Raw genomic sequence first — 14,509 nt, 5'->3', positions numbered from 1 at the left:
TTATTTTAAAGAATGAACCTTTAGGCCTTGCATGTCTGAAGCACTGGGTTCAATCTAGGGACCATAAAAAATAAACAAAATCAAAAGAACAAACTTTTTCAAATAGTTGAGAGAGTTAGACAACTGAATAATTAAGAACATTTGTCCCAAAGAATGATAAAAACTTGAGTAAGGTGTTTTTAAGGATCTAATAAAAAACATAACACATGGAAATAACAATAAATCCAACTACAGGGAAATGAAAAACTTATGAGGCAAAAATATCATGAACCAAATTAACAAAGGAAAAACTGGGAAAAGCATAATGTATCTGACTGATAAGAGGGAAATTGCCAAACTTCATAAGGATTTTAAAACATGTAAGAAAAAAATGGTACAAGTAGGAAAATTGGTAAAGTATGTTAATAGGCAATTTTTTACAGAGAAAATCACACCCATATGTATACATCTTTCTCTAGTCTTGTTAGTAATCAGATATATGCACATTAAAGCACAAATAAGTTTTTACTTATCAAATCATTAAGATGAAACAGATGATAATGAGATGAGGGAAAAGAGTACTCTATTGTAAGTGCAAATGTAAACTGGATCTAACTTTCTCTGGGGGAAATATGGTATTATGCACTAAAATATTTAAAACATAAATATATTTCAAACCAGCAATTCTACACCTGATATTTCTTAGTAAACACAAAATGGGTCAGAAAGATAGAATTGAGTTTAAAAGAGGCTTCCCTCTTTTACAAACCACAACACCCAATAAGAGAGAGAGAACAAAAGGGAATGCCCTGCCACAGAGGCAGGGTGGGATGGAGGGGATGGGGTGTGGGAGGGATACTGGGATCCGTGGTGGTGGGAAATGGGCACTGGTGGAGGGATGGGTATTTGATCATTGTATAATTGAAACCCAAGCACAAAAACGTGTAAGTCTGCAACTGTACCTCATGATGTCTCACTATTAAAAATGAAATAAATAAATAAGTAAATAAAAATAAAAGGGGCTTCCCTTGCATGGGATCTACCCGTTTCCTCCCCAGTATCACATTTGGTTGCCTGAGTATCACCAAGAGTGAACCTTAAACACAGAACTACAAGTAGCACCACCAGGTATGGCCCCAAAACAAAAGGAGAAAAGGAAAAAGAAAACAACCATTGACAGCAGTGGAGAGTCTTTGGTATTCTGGTTGTTGTAAATGAAGACACAGTAAATTCATACAAACAAATGTTAACACTATTGTAACCATATCACCTCAACTACAGAAGAAAAATTAAATTAAAATTTTATTTTAAATAGCCACTGACATAATCATATAATCACGAATTTATTTATAAGAATGCTTATTGTTGGGACCTAGCTCAGGTGTAGAGTATCTGACTACAAAAACATTTATTGAGACACGAACCACCTCTGGCACCATGTAAGTCTCTTTCCAGAGACTCATAAATAAATCTCAAAAGAGATCAACAAGATGCAGATATTCTTCTGGACCCCACACAAGGCTGAGTCATCCAGAATACCTTGGAGGGGCGTGGATGAGCCCAGCACCTGCCCAAACAGAGTCCTGGCAGATGAAAATCTCCATCCTCTACAATCACTGCCATGCTCATGGCTGGACTCCACTGCTTGGGATGAGCCTCATCCAGAAATTAATCTGTTGAAAAACTCAGGTATGTGGGTTTTGTGACTAAAATCTCCAGGTTTTCACAGAATTGGGGGTGGGCTACTTCCCCCCGTTTCCCTGTACTTTCAGAAGTCCTGGCAGTCATGCACACACCCCAAAATGCCACCCAGTTAAAAATTTAACTCTGACTTTATCACCTCACTAAAAATTTTGGACTTTCTAACAAAGTATGAGATTAATACCCAAGAATAGCTGAGATCAGCACCAGGAGGATTACTCCATAACTTAGAGGCCAGCCGGGTATCCTAGAGGAAAGGGCGGTTCAGATAGAGAAGGGAGCACCAAATAAAGGATGTTTGGAGGATCCTCCCAGGAGGGGAGATGCATGTCGAAAGTAGACTATGGACTGAACATGTTTGCCACTCAATGCCTCTTTTGCAGACCACAACACCCAAAAGGAGAGAGAGAACACAGGGGATTGCCCTGCCACAGAGGCAGGAGGGGATGGGGGATGGGGGTGGGGGGGATATTATCCATGGTGGTGGAAAATGGGCACTGGTGGAGGGATGGGTATCTGATCATTGTATAATTGAAACCAAAGCACAAAAAATTATAAATTTACAACTGTAAAAAAATAAAATAAAATAAAGGGGAAAAAATTTTTTGACTTTCTTCCTAGAGTGTGACCGCATTCATGACTACACTACACCTCAAACTCTACAACAACAACTGATAAACCTGGAATAGCACGCCAGATTGGATAAGATCTAATGTAGAAAGTATCCAATCTCAATTAACAAAATATCAACACAGAAGCCTTAACTTGTAACAACATTTTAGTACAACAACATTATACAAGGGCTTAATAGCTCCATGGTGAGGTACACAATTCTCCACTAACTTTCTTCTGAGGAAACATATTTTGATCATTCTTTTAGCAAATTATAAATATAAAGAAATATAAAATAAATTACCAAGGGCTTGTTATGGAGGCAGGCTTAAGAGGTGGTTGGGAAATTAAGAGATAATGGTGGTGGAAGGTGCAATGGAGGTGGGGTTGGTGTTGGTATATCGAATGTCTGTAACAAATCAGCATGAATAACTTTGCAAACTACAGTGTTTATATAAGCTGTAAAGGGAAAATTTTTTTAAAGTTTTTAAAAATGCCTTTCCTATCAGAAAAAAAAGAAAGAAAATTGCTCACATGAGCATACACACAACATGAGAGAAATGAGAAATAACGAAAGAATGAATGAATACCTAAATGGTAGACGCATTTATCCCTAAGTGAGATCATTATTGGTAGTTTCAGTTTTGACATATTTTACTGAGATGAAAAATAAATTTATATTATTCTTCTAATTTATTAAAGTTATAACCAATAAATCAGCATGCCCTAGGAAAACAATTTTTTTAAAGTTTATTGAAATTGTTCATGGCAACAAAACAAACAAACAAACAAAAAAAAACCTAAGTCCCTAAAGTGGGAGTGGATTAAATAATAATATATTCAGCCATGTCACAGAATAACACAAGTCTGGCCAAAATTTTATTATGTAGTCTCATCTTATTATGTGAAATAATAATCAAGGTATGGCAGGGCTATTAATTGTGTATGTTAGTTGTTTGTTTGCATGTGACATATATGTAAAGAGAATAAGGCTGGGGCAGACAAGTAGCACTGTGAGTAAGGGGCTTGCCTTGCATGCCTTGGTCAGTCCCCTGAGTCCCCCAGGCGGGATGCCTGAGAACAAAGCCAGGAGGAAGTACTGAGCACAGCTGAATGAGGCCCCAAATCCAAAAATCTAAAAAAATTAATCATTAAAAGAAAGGGGGAAAGGCTAGAGATAGATACCCAAGTACTGGTAATGGTGATTTTCATTTCCTTTCTGGAATATATTCCTAGTTTTCAATCCTAATCCCGTATTCACCTTGTTTTTTTCAAGTGAATTTATTTTTCAATGCTTGTTTCTTAAAGGTTTGGGGCAGATTTCAGAGCCTAGCAGGGGGCCTCACTCAGTCTTCCCCCTTCCCCTGCCTCCTGCAAGCCCATCACCCTGCTCACTCGGAAGGAGTGGCTTCAGGGGTTCAGGGAAAGAGCTGCCTGAATCAGGATGGTGCTAGGACCTGAGGTTCTGTGCCCAAGTAACAGGGAGCAGAATTCTCTCTCGCTGAGCAGAGGCTGAGCAGAGGCTTCCTCAGGGACCCGCCTGCAGCTCTTCCCTTTGTGCAAATCCACTTACAGGGTGGGTGAGGGAGGCTGCGTCCCCAGAGAAGCCTGCCAGTGTCACATGTTACCCCAGCAGCCCCGGAACCTGGTTCTCCCCCTCAGTCTCCATCCACCCCCACCCGCTCCAGGGAGGATCATTCTCCTGGCAGGGGCAGAGGGGGCTGTGGGGTCTTTAACTCTTGAAGCAGTATCTGAAGCAGTTAGACGCCTCTGACATCTGCTTAGCTCCCCTAGGTCTGCTAATGCAATCGCAGCTCACTGGTAACCTGGCAACCAAATGGCTCCTTCCTCGCTGCACCCCCACCCCCCCCGCCCCCCACCCTGCCACCTCTGCTCCGGCAGCTTCCCCGGTGCCCTACGTACTCATGGAGGATGTTGGGAAGACCGCATGGGAGGTGCTGGCCATGAAGTCCGCAATCTGCCGCAGGGCCCAGATGTTGGAGGAATTGTTCCCTTTCTTCATCTGCTCCTGGATGAGGCCTTCCAGCTCCTCCCTGAAAGACTGAAGCGGACCCCCGACAGGGTGCTGATTCCCCCCATCTCATGTGGGAGACCAAGGTCCCCCTCAGTCAACTAAGGAGCCCTTCCAAGCACCCCACCCTTGGCCCCTGACCAGCAAGAATAGGACCACAGTCAGGATCTATAGGCTCCAGAGGACACTGGACAAGTCCACAGAGCCCCTAAACAGCGCTGTGGGAAGTCACAGGATCCTGTTCCATTGCCCCCCTAGGGATTAGTCTACACTCCAGGTCTTTTTTTTTCTTTTTTAGGTCACACCTGGCAATGCACTCAAGAATTATTCCTGGAGGTGCTTGGGGCACCATATGGGATGCTGGGAATCAAACCCCGGGTGGCCACATGCAAGGCAAACACCCTCCCCGCTGTTCTATTGCTCCAGCCCCAACACTCCAGGTCTTTCTTGGGTCTAAGTTAGGGCAAGGACCCCTCTGCACAGATATGTGCCACATGCCTCCCCACCAGCCATGCCTATGGCTGTCTAGGCCCCTGGACGGATCCAGGTTTTCCGACCTGAGGACTGATCTGGTTGCCTCTGACAAGGCATCCACTTCTAGGGTCCTCTTAATCTAGGTTCCGCTTTTCAGACCCCAGTCATCAATCAGGCATGCCTGCCTACCAGGGGCAGCAGCAATGCCCAGGGGGACCAGGTTCCAATTAGGGAAACCAGGAACCCACTTTTATTGGTAGCAACCTATCAAAGGACATATGTGGGACCTCCTCCTCCCCTATCTCCTTCTTGAGAGTAATTCCTTTCACTCAGGCCCCCCAATGTAGGGGTGCTAACGCTGCCACTTCTCCAACCACATACTGGGGGGTGGAGAGTGGGCAGTCAGTCGCCTCACCCCCCTGTGTAAACATCCGGCATCTTCCAGACTTTCCCACAGTGTCACCTGTCATCTCCACTTCAAGTCCCAATTCCTCTGTGAGGAGGCCAGAGTACTCACTACCAAGGCCGGCCACAGTCTAACACATGCCCTGGCTCCCCAAAGCCCAGTGGCACAGGGATGGGACACTGAGCAGGGCAGGGGCTGAGACAGAGCTGGGCCCCTGTCCTGGGCCCATTCCAGCCGGCATCTGGGAACACCAGCTTCCCGCTGGGATCCTGCACCATTTCTTGAGGATCCCCCTTCCCCCTTCTCTACGGAGCTCAGTGTCCCCCTTGCTCCTCCAGACCCTCTTCCTAAGGTGGTGTACTGGGTCCACACTGTCCTCCTCACAGCCCCCTGCCTGGCCACAGCAGCTGACCCCAAGACTAAGTCTCAGCTGTGGCTCTTCCCCGACCTGGTGCCCTTCGCTCTCTGGAACCCTCCTCTCCACTCACACTCGGAGGGGGTGTCAAAGTCGTTTCTGTTCAGTTAGTGAATTCTTTGTAGTGTTCAGAGAAGGGGGAGCCCCAAACTTGCACAGGGAGCCTCCTGCTAGACTCTGGTAAAAACAAAATTGTCAGTGGCAGCTTTTGGTGAGGTGGGAAGACTGGAAATCGGGGTTCAGCACTAGAAACTGAAGCGGGGTTTCATCTCTCTGACCTCCCGGCTCCCACCCCACTCCCCCAAGCCACACCAAGTTGTGCCACCTTCCAAGGATTGGGGAGCGAGTCAGACATCCCCAGTTGTCAGACAAGTTTCAAGTCTCAAGTCGCTGGGCAGCGGGGCCAGGACAGGGTGGCCGAGCTCACCGGGCTCTGCAGGATCATGGTGACGCGCTTCTTCTGCTCCATCAGGTTGAAGTCCTGCCGCAGGTCAGCTGCACGGTGGCGAAGGCGCAGGTACTCGGGGTCCTCCTCGGAGGAGAAGCGGTCGAAGTACTGCTGGCCCTGTGCAGGTGGTGGGGAGGCAGCCTCGGAGGCAGCCTCGGGGGCCGACTCTTCACTCATTTTCCTGGAGGCTTTTCCAGGGCACTCCTGAACGCCTGCAGAGAAAGACACCAGGACGGTGGGCGGGCAGCAGGGGCCTCTCAGTCGGGGAACACGCTTCCCCAGGCAGAGGCGTTGGTGCTGGCTGGATCCCGAGAGTGATGCTGTCACTCCCAGGACGGGCCCACAGAACGTGGCACGATGCAGACAGGGCTGGTTGTTGGCTGAGGCATCACCAGGGCCCAAGGGCGGGGGTTGGGGGGGAGAGGAGGGGCAAGTGCCCCGATCCACCACCTCCCCACTTGGCCAGATGCTGGGACCATGTCACCCTGCACTTCCCCGAATGGGGAGCTGGCTGCCGAGATCAAAGGTGCCAGCGATGCCTCTGCTGGGCAGGACCTCCTGGAGGGCATCTTGCCTGTGACTCTCACGGAAAATACCAGAAACCCCCATGAGGGCATTCTACCATGTCCTAAAGATAATAGGAAGGTCTCTTGTCACTCATAATGAGCCCCTTTCACCACACCTGATGAGCAGGGAGGAATTAGACTCCCTTAAAGAGTTATAACTCAGCCCTGCCCCAGTCATGGTGGGGGATAGGGAGTGAAGAGGAGTTGGGAGGTCTGAAGGGGAGGGGAGGAGGGAGGGCAGGTGAGATGGGAGAAGAGCTAGAGACAGAATTCATTCCAGTGGCAGATGATGAATCAATTACGCCTACGAACTAATTGTCCCTCTCAACCATGTACCCTCCCACTAAAAATCTGTGGACACTGAAGTTTGGGGGAGCACCCAGGCTGGCAAGCACATCTCTGTGCTGGGGCTTGTGATACCCTGAATCCACAAGGAGATGACTCAAAGCTCTGCACTGTGCCTAAAACCCCATAAAAGTCTGCCCTGTGCATTGCTTTGACTGTGCCTGAGTGGCATCCTGTATAACAAGGTCATGATCACTTTCAGAGAAATCTGTTGAGTTTCTCAGGAATCAGGGAGATTGACTGGGGGTGTGAAAAGCCCCAGGTATATAGTCAAGTTGGTCAGAAATACATGTGGTCTGAGATCCTAGTTGTAGCTGGTGTCTGAAATGGGGCTGTCTTGTGAGGACCTGGCCCCTTTACTTGTGGGTGTTCACTGAATGTTCTTTAATGCAGAGCAATTTAGTGTCAGGATTGAATTCTAGAACACCCAGATGGCATCCGAAGAGCTGGGGACAGAACAGCACCCGGCAGCTTCTATTTGTGGCTTCTTTCCATTCCGGGGACCACTCCACAAGACAGACAGGATTGTTCCTGTTTCTCAGAGACATGAATCACACCAAGAAACTGCCTGAGCCCATGCAGATGCAAATGAAGTCAGGATCCCAGTCAGGACTACCTCTGGTCCGGGTTCTATGCTTCCCCTATACAACTTTCTCCAAACATCTATTGGGCTGCCTTGTAAGTGAAGAGATTAGGCTGTTTGCTTAGAATCCACAAAAGGCCAGAGCAGAAAGTATTTGTGGAGGGAGGGTCTAAAGAACTTTCCACCAGTAGGAGTTGCTCAATCAGGGAAGATGGAGGAGGCTGCCACTGAGCTTTTACCTCCAAATCAGAGGGCTGGAGAGGGAGACTGGCTTCTTTGGGGAGGAGAGAGGGTTGGCCTAGTCACCTTAAAGTTCCTTTAAATTCCAAGGTAGCTCTTGAATCAGCAGAATTGGGGGAGTTGATGTGAGTTGGATCTAGCCTGCCTCATCCCCTCCCTAACTCGTAACCACCCACATGAATGGCTCCTTACCAGGAGGCTGGGCCAGCCTTGTCCTTGCCTCCCTCTTCTTGGCGTTTGGCCTGCACGCCTGGCTCCACACTCGGGAACAAAGACCACACTACAGGCACTCAGCATCCAGGCGGAAACTGGAAAACACGAGCAGGACCAAAATCAGGGTCTTGTCCATACCATGTGACTCTTCACACCATTCTGCAGCATCTTTTTTTAAAATTTTTTAACTTTTATTAGTGAAACACCATGAGGTACAGTTGTGGACTTACAAATTTTTGTGCTTGGGTTTCAGTTATACAATGATCAAGTACCCATCCCTCCACCAGTGCCCATTCTCCACCACCACTAATCCCAGTATCCCTCCCACCCCCCATCCCCCCATCCCACCCTGCCTCTGTGGCAGGGTATTCCCTGGAGCGATAGCACAGCGGGTAGGGCGTTCGCCTTACAAGCGGCCAACATGGCCGACCCGAGTTCGATTCCTCCGCCCCTCTCGGAGAGCCCGGCAAGCTACCGAGAGTATTCGATATGCCAGACACAGTAACAACAAAGTCTCCAATGGAGACGTTACTGGGCCCGCTCGAGCAAATCGACGATCAACAGGAGAGCCTTTACCTTTTACCTTTACCTTTTGGGTGCTGTGGTTTGCAAAAGAGGCATTGAGTGGCAATCATGTTTGGTTTATAGTCTACTTTCAGCATACATCTCCCATCCTGGGTGGATCTTCCCAACACCCTTTATTTGGTGCTCCCTTCTATATCTGAGCTGCCCTTTCCCCCAGCATGTGCGGCTGACCTCCAAGCCATGGAGTGAACCTCCTGGTACTTATCGCAGCCATTCCTGGGTGTTGGTCTCCCATTTTGTTGCTTTATGTTCCCCAGATAAATGCAATCTTTCTCTGTGTATCCCGCTTTTTCTGACTCATTTTGCTTAACATGATACTTTCCACGTAGTACCACTTGTATGTAAATTTCATGACTTCATCCTTTCTAACAGCTACATAGTACTCCATGGTGTAGATGTACCAAAGTTTCTTTAACCAGTCATCTGTTCTCGGGCACTCAAGTTTTTTCCAGATTCTAGCTATTGTAAACAGTGCAGCAATGAACAAACAAGTGCAGATGTCACTTCAACTATACTTTTTTTTTTTTATTGAATCACTGTGGGAAAGGTTACAAAGCTTTCAGGTTTATGTCTCAGTCATGCAAATATCAAACACATTTCCCTTTACCAATACTTATTTTTTACCATGAAGAACCCCAATAAAACCCCACCCCCCACCCCTCCCCGTCCCTGTGAGGCAGATGAATTCTAGTTAACACTCTATCTGCTTTGATTAGATTCATTGTTTCAATAAAAGATTCACCACTATTATTTAGAGTTTACCCCCCCCCCCCAATCAGACATGCTGAAAAAGCATTGTGAAGTGATTTGCTTTCTACAGCTGGGTTCAAGAATTAAATGTTGGTTTTGGATTTCTGCTATTTTACCTATTGACCCTGGAAGTATTTCTACTGAAAGTCAGATAGTTAAGAAATTGGTTTCTGTGTTCTAGAGTCGTGGCCGTGCTGGAGAGCCGCTTGCGGGGGGCAACCGGTGGCCTCGGTAGGGCGTGAAGGGCGGAGCGAAACGCCCCCCTTCCCATGAGGTTTTAGTCGCCCCCACACTCCCGGCTCATACCTGCTGTCCACAAGGCTCCCATGTGGCCGCCATCTTTCTTTCCAGAGAGGAGAGGGCGAATGGGGCAACACCTTTTCCCCTCCGGCAGACTTGATGGGCTGGATCAATGCATAGTCCGTTCACTTTTCTGCTCCAAGCTGCTGGGTTCTGCATTAAGTCCTTGTGCTTCTGGGGCCGTGGCTGTGCTGGAGAGCCGCTCGTGGGGGGCAACTGGTGACCTCGGTAGGGCGTGAAGGACGGACCGGAACGCCCCCCTTCCCATGAGGTTTTAGTCGCCCCCACACCCCCGGCTCATACCTGCTGTCCACAAGGCTCCCATGTGGCCGCCATCTTTCTTTCCAGAGAGGAGAGGGCGAATGGGGCAACACCCTTTCCCCTCCGGCAGACTTGATGGGCTGGATCAACTCATAGTCCGTTCACTTTTCTGCTCCAAGCTGCTGGGTTCTGCATTAAGTCCTTGTGCTTCTGGGGCCGTGGCTGTGCTGGAGAGCCGCTCATGGGGGGCGACTGGTGACCTCGGTAGGGCGTGAAGGACGGACTGGAACGCCCCCCTTCCCATGAGGTTTTAGTCGCCCCCACACCCCCGGCTCATACCTGCTGTCCACAAGGCTCCCATGTGGCCGCCATCTTTCTTTCCAGAGGGAGGAGGGCGTCTTCAACTATACTTTTTGCCTCTCTGGGATATATTCCCAGGAGTGGTATTGCTGGGTCAAATGGGAGCTCAATTTCTAATTTTTGGAGAATCATCCATACTGTTTTACAAAAGGGCAGAACCAGTCGGCATTCCCACCAGCCGTGAAGGAGGGTCCCTTTCTCGCCACATCCGCGCCAACACCTGTTGCTTTTGTTCTTTTGGATGTGAGCTAGTCTCTCTGCAGCATCTTTAGGTGCTGATTAATTTATAGGACTACTGAGACGTTCTTAAAAACGAACTTGAAAGAAATTTTTATTTTCAAAGCCATGTTTAAACAAAGTTTTATTTTAAAAGCCATGTTTAGACCAAAGATACATGGTCAAGAAAGTGGAAGTAAGGATAAGCCAATGGGATTACATCAAATTAAGAAGCTTTTGTACTACAAAAGAAACAATGACCAGAATAAAAAGACGCCCCACAGACTGGGAGAAATCATCTGCCCACCACCCATCTGACAAAAAGGTTAACATCCAAGATATATGGAGCACTGGTAAAACTTAATGATGACAACAACAAATCTACCTCATTAAAACTTGGAAAAGGGGATGGAGCAACAGCATAGTGGGTAGGGCATTTGCCTTGCACGTGGCCCACCCAGTTCGATTCCCAGCATCCCATATGGTCCCCTGAGCACTGCCAGGAGTAATTCTTGAGTGCAAAGCCAGGAGTAACCTCTGTGCATCGCCAGTATGACCCAAAAAGCAAAAAATAAAAAAAATAAAAAACTTGGAAAGAATAGATGAACAAAAACTTCCTCAAAGAAAACATACAGATGACAAGTAGGTATATGAAAATAAGTTCTGCATCACTTATTGTTGGAATATAGCTCCAAATATTTTAGGCTTAACATTGATTTGCCCTTCCCCCCTGACACGAGGAACTCAGGTATATTACAGTGCTCCTGAGGCACTTCCATTCCATTGTGTTTATCTGTAAATTCTTCCCTATTCTCTCCTCCCCCACCAGTTAATCAGCTTTTTCCCCTAATCAGACTCTGTTAACTTGTAAGGTTAAATTCCTCAGAAATCTATGATTTTATATGTATGAGTGAAATACTGCCTTTCTCCTCTCCTTATGTCTTTTGAATAGTTTACTTTAATGCAATATCCTTTTTGTATAGATACAGAAAGACGGTTAATATTATGTTTTTGTAACTTAGGATTTAATTGGCTTTGAATATTATTCACTCCCGAGCATCTGCTTTCTCGACTTAAGCCTCAGTTGCCCTTGGTTCCTAACACCCCAAAAGCAGGGTCCTGACGAGGTACTGAATGGACCCAGGGCAAGTGGTGGGCTACTCTGGCATCGAAATGGGCCAGGCCAAAGTGCCACGATTCTTAACTATAAGTTAAGAGTTTGATCATAGACAAATGCTGTCATGATCCAAAAGTAACGACGAGACTAGGACCCTGCTAGAGATGGGAAAGACTATCTGTCCTAAGCACTGTAGTCTGAGATCGAGATGGCCCTAGGAGGGCAATTCTATAAGTTTAAGGTATTTCTTACTGTATCCATACAAAATGATTTATATTATATATGCTTATATGTTTGTTAGACAAGGAGAGGAGAAACACACCCAGGGGAATCCGCTCTAAGGTGGATTGATCTGTCCTAGGAGCGGATGTCCCCAAGGGAGAGAACTCTACCCCTATTGATTGTGATTGCACCTATGTGTAATTGTTACCCCAATCCCTCAGGCTGTGGGATATAATGAGACTGTAGGAATGGGCAGAAAGCGGCAGAGGAGAGAGAGGAATGAATGGAGAGAGGATTGGAATAAACTGCAACTAAGACCAAGCAGCCTGTCCCTCATTTCCTTCCTTCGCCTGCCCATAGCCACCGACCTCCCCGGAACAGGGGAAGCAGATGAGACTACCAAACACTGGCGCTGGCGGTGGGACAGACAGACCGCTGCCGCTGCTGTGCCTTTTTTGAGTTTACACAACTTATCATGAGGGAAATGCAAATCAAAGCAACATCTCATACTAATGAAACTGGCACATATCAAAAAGAACAAAATAACCAATATTGGCATAGATGTGGGGGGAAAAAGAACCCTCATCCACTACTGATGGGAATGTCAACTGGTCCAACCTTCTTGGAAAACAGTATGGATACTTGTCAAAAAACTAAGAATTTAACATACATATGAACCAGCAATTCTATTTCTGGGCTTCTACCCGAAGGCCCCAAAAACTCTATTCAAGAGCTGGAGAGATATTGTAACAGGGAGGATGCTTGCTTTGCATGTGGCCTACTCAGGTTTGGTCCCGTGTATCCCATACAGTCCCCCGAACACTGCCAGGAGTAATTTCTGAGTGTAGAGCCAGAAGAAACCCCTTAGGATCATCAGGTATGGCCCCCCCCCCAAAAAAGACACCTTTATTCAGATAAGACATATGTGCTTCTATGTTCATTGCCACACTATTCATAAGAGTCAAAATTTAGAAACGACCTAAGTGTCCAAGAACAGATAATTGAATATAGAAACTATGCTACCTATACACAATAGAATACTGGGCAGCTGTAGTTGAAAAGATAAAATCATGCAAGCTGCCACTATGCGGAGGGAACTGGAGAGTCTCATGCTGAGTGAAGTCATCCAGAAGGAGGACAGACACCTCTCTCATATGTGTGATATAAAGAAACATGTAGGGGAATAACAAATGCCCAAAAGTAATAGAAACTAAGAACCTTCTACAGAATGAAACTCGCCATTGCAGTAAGATATGGGAGGGGGTTGGGGTTAGGCGAGAGAGTGTTGAGGCTTGGGAGCACTATGGGGGTGACCTAGAGACAATATATGGGGAGGGGGAATAGACACAATGGTGCAGAGTATGCTGCTGGGATGTGGTATGCATGAAACCCTACCACTATAAAATTGTAAAGATGACTTGGCTAAAAATAATAAAAATTAAAAATAAATGTAAAAATTACAGTTCCTCATGTACCTGCTTGAGCAACAGTCTCTATAGAGAGATTCAAAGCATTTGATTGGGACTCAAGCAGAAATTACTTAAGGCCTCTTTCTAAATTCTAATTGAGTCTCCTTGCTCTAGTCTTTGTTATGACGGCAGGTCCTCAAATAACTTACATTCATTATAACATGGGCTGGAGTGATAGCACAGCAGGTAGGGCATTTGCCTTGCACACAGCTGACCCAGGTTCGATTCCTCCACCCCTCTCAGAGAGCACGGCAAGTACTGAGAGTATCTTGCCTATACGGCAAAGCCTGGCAAGCTCCCTGTGATGTATTCGATATGCCAAAAACAGTAACAAGAAGTCTCACAATTTGTTGTGAGACATTACTGGTGCCCACTCGAGCAAATCAATGAACAATGGGAGGACAGTGCTACAGTGCTACAGTAAAAATTACAAGAAAATTATAATAAAATGTAATTATAACTGGCACAGAAATTCCCTTCAAAAAGAGGAACTAGAAAAATCCCTTTTCTGGGTGTTGACCCAAGAGGCCCAGAGGATGGCAGCTTGGCTTTGCAAGGAGGGAATGGAAAGTGGAGCTCATTGTTGCAAGAAGCCCTGAGCTGACAGGCCCCTCCCCCAATCCTTTATTACTCACCACAAAACTCAGGTGCTGCTCAGTGCTCAGTGGCAGCCCAAGGCACAGAAGCACGCTGAACAGTGCCACCCCAGAAAGTGAGAGGAGGGTTGGAGAGTTTCCTGACTCCTCACATCCGAGAGGAAGGTATAACACATTATCATGGACCACTGAAGAAGCAACCTAAGTATTTTACCAACAAGGGTGAGACACCATTCAAGGAATCTGGGACTCGAGCTCCTCAATAGATCCATCACTGAAAGGTGAGTGGGGAAATGGCAGGTGACTACAGGTACCCCCCTGTACTTGCTCAGAGGTAGGGTGCTTGTCTACCCAGAGCCTGAGCACCCCTGACTCCCCTGCTCCTGCCCAACCCCAGCTCTGGGACAGAGTAGGCAGGAAGACATCCCCCCACTAGGGGAGAATTCACAGGGCGCAGTGCCTGAGCCCTCTGGAGGCCCTTCCTTCCCACTGAGCCCAGGACTTGGCATTTCAGTACTCATGAGCCCCCTTCCCCTCCACCCTCACCTCCACCAAGACTGATCCCTTACTTCAGAGACCTTCCAGGAACCATTCTCTCTGCTCTTCCTGCCCAGCTGCC

The 14,509-nt window shown here is 47.0% G+C and overlaps 1 protein-coding gene across 2 annotated transcripts in view; it reads right to left on the bottom strand.

The window, feature by feature from the left end:
• The window catches only part of ADD2 (adducin 2), a 109,633-nt gene that overhangs the window by 32,311 nt on the left and 62,813 nt on the right, over positions 1-14,509 (bottom strand). For both annotated transcript variants that reach the window (XM_056124817.1, XM_056124806.1), the window contains exons 2-4: positions 7,994-8,109; positions 6,047-6,279; positions 4,216-4,354 (exon numbers count right to left, since the gene is read on the bottom strand). In XM_056124817.1, coding sequence (XP_055980792.1) covers positions 4,216-4,354; positions 6,047-6,244 — 337 coding nt within the window. In that variant the 5' untranslated portion in view covers positions 6,245-6,279; positions 7,994-8,109. The remainder of the gene's footprint in view (positions 1-4,215; positions 4,355-6,046; positions 6,280-7,993; positions 8,110-14,509) is intronic.

The sequence above is a fragment of the Sorex fumeus genome, unplaced genomic scaffold (assembly GCF_029834395.1).
Source record: "Sorex fumeus unplaced genomic scaffold, SorFum_2.1 ptg000006l, whole genome shotgun sequence".
In the NCBI taxonomy this organism is placed as follows: Eukaryota; Metazoa; Chordata; class Mammalia; order Eulipotyphla; family Soricidae; genus Sorex; species Sorex fumeus.
This window is presented reverse-complemented; position numbering and strand designations above follow the sequence as displayed.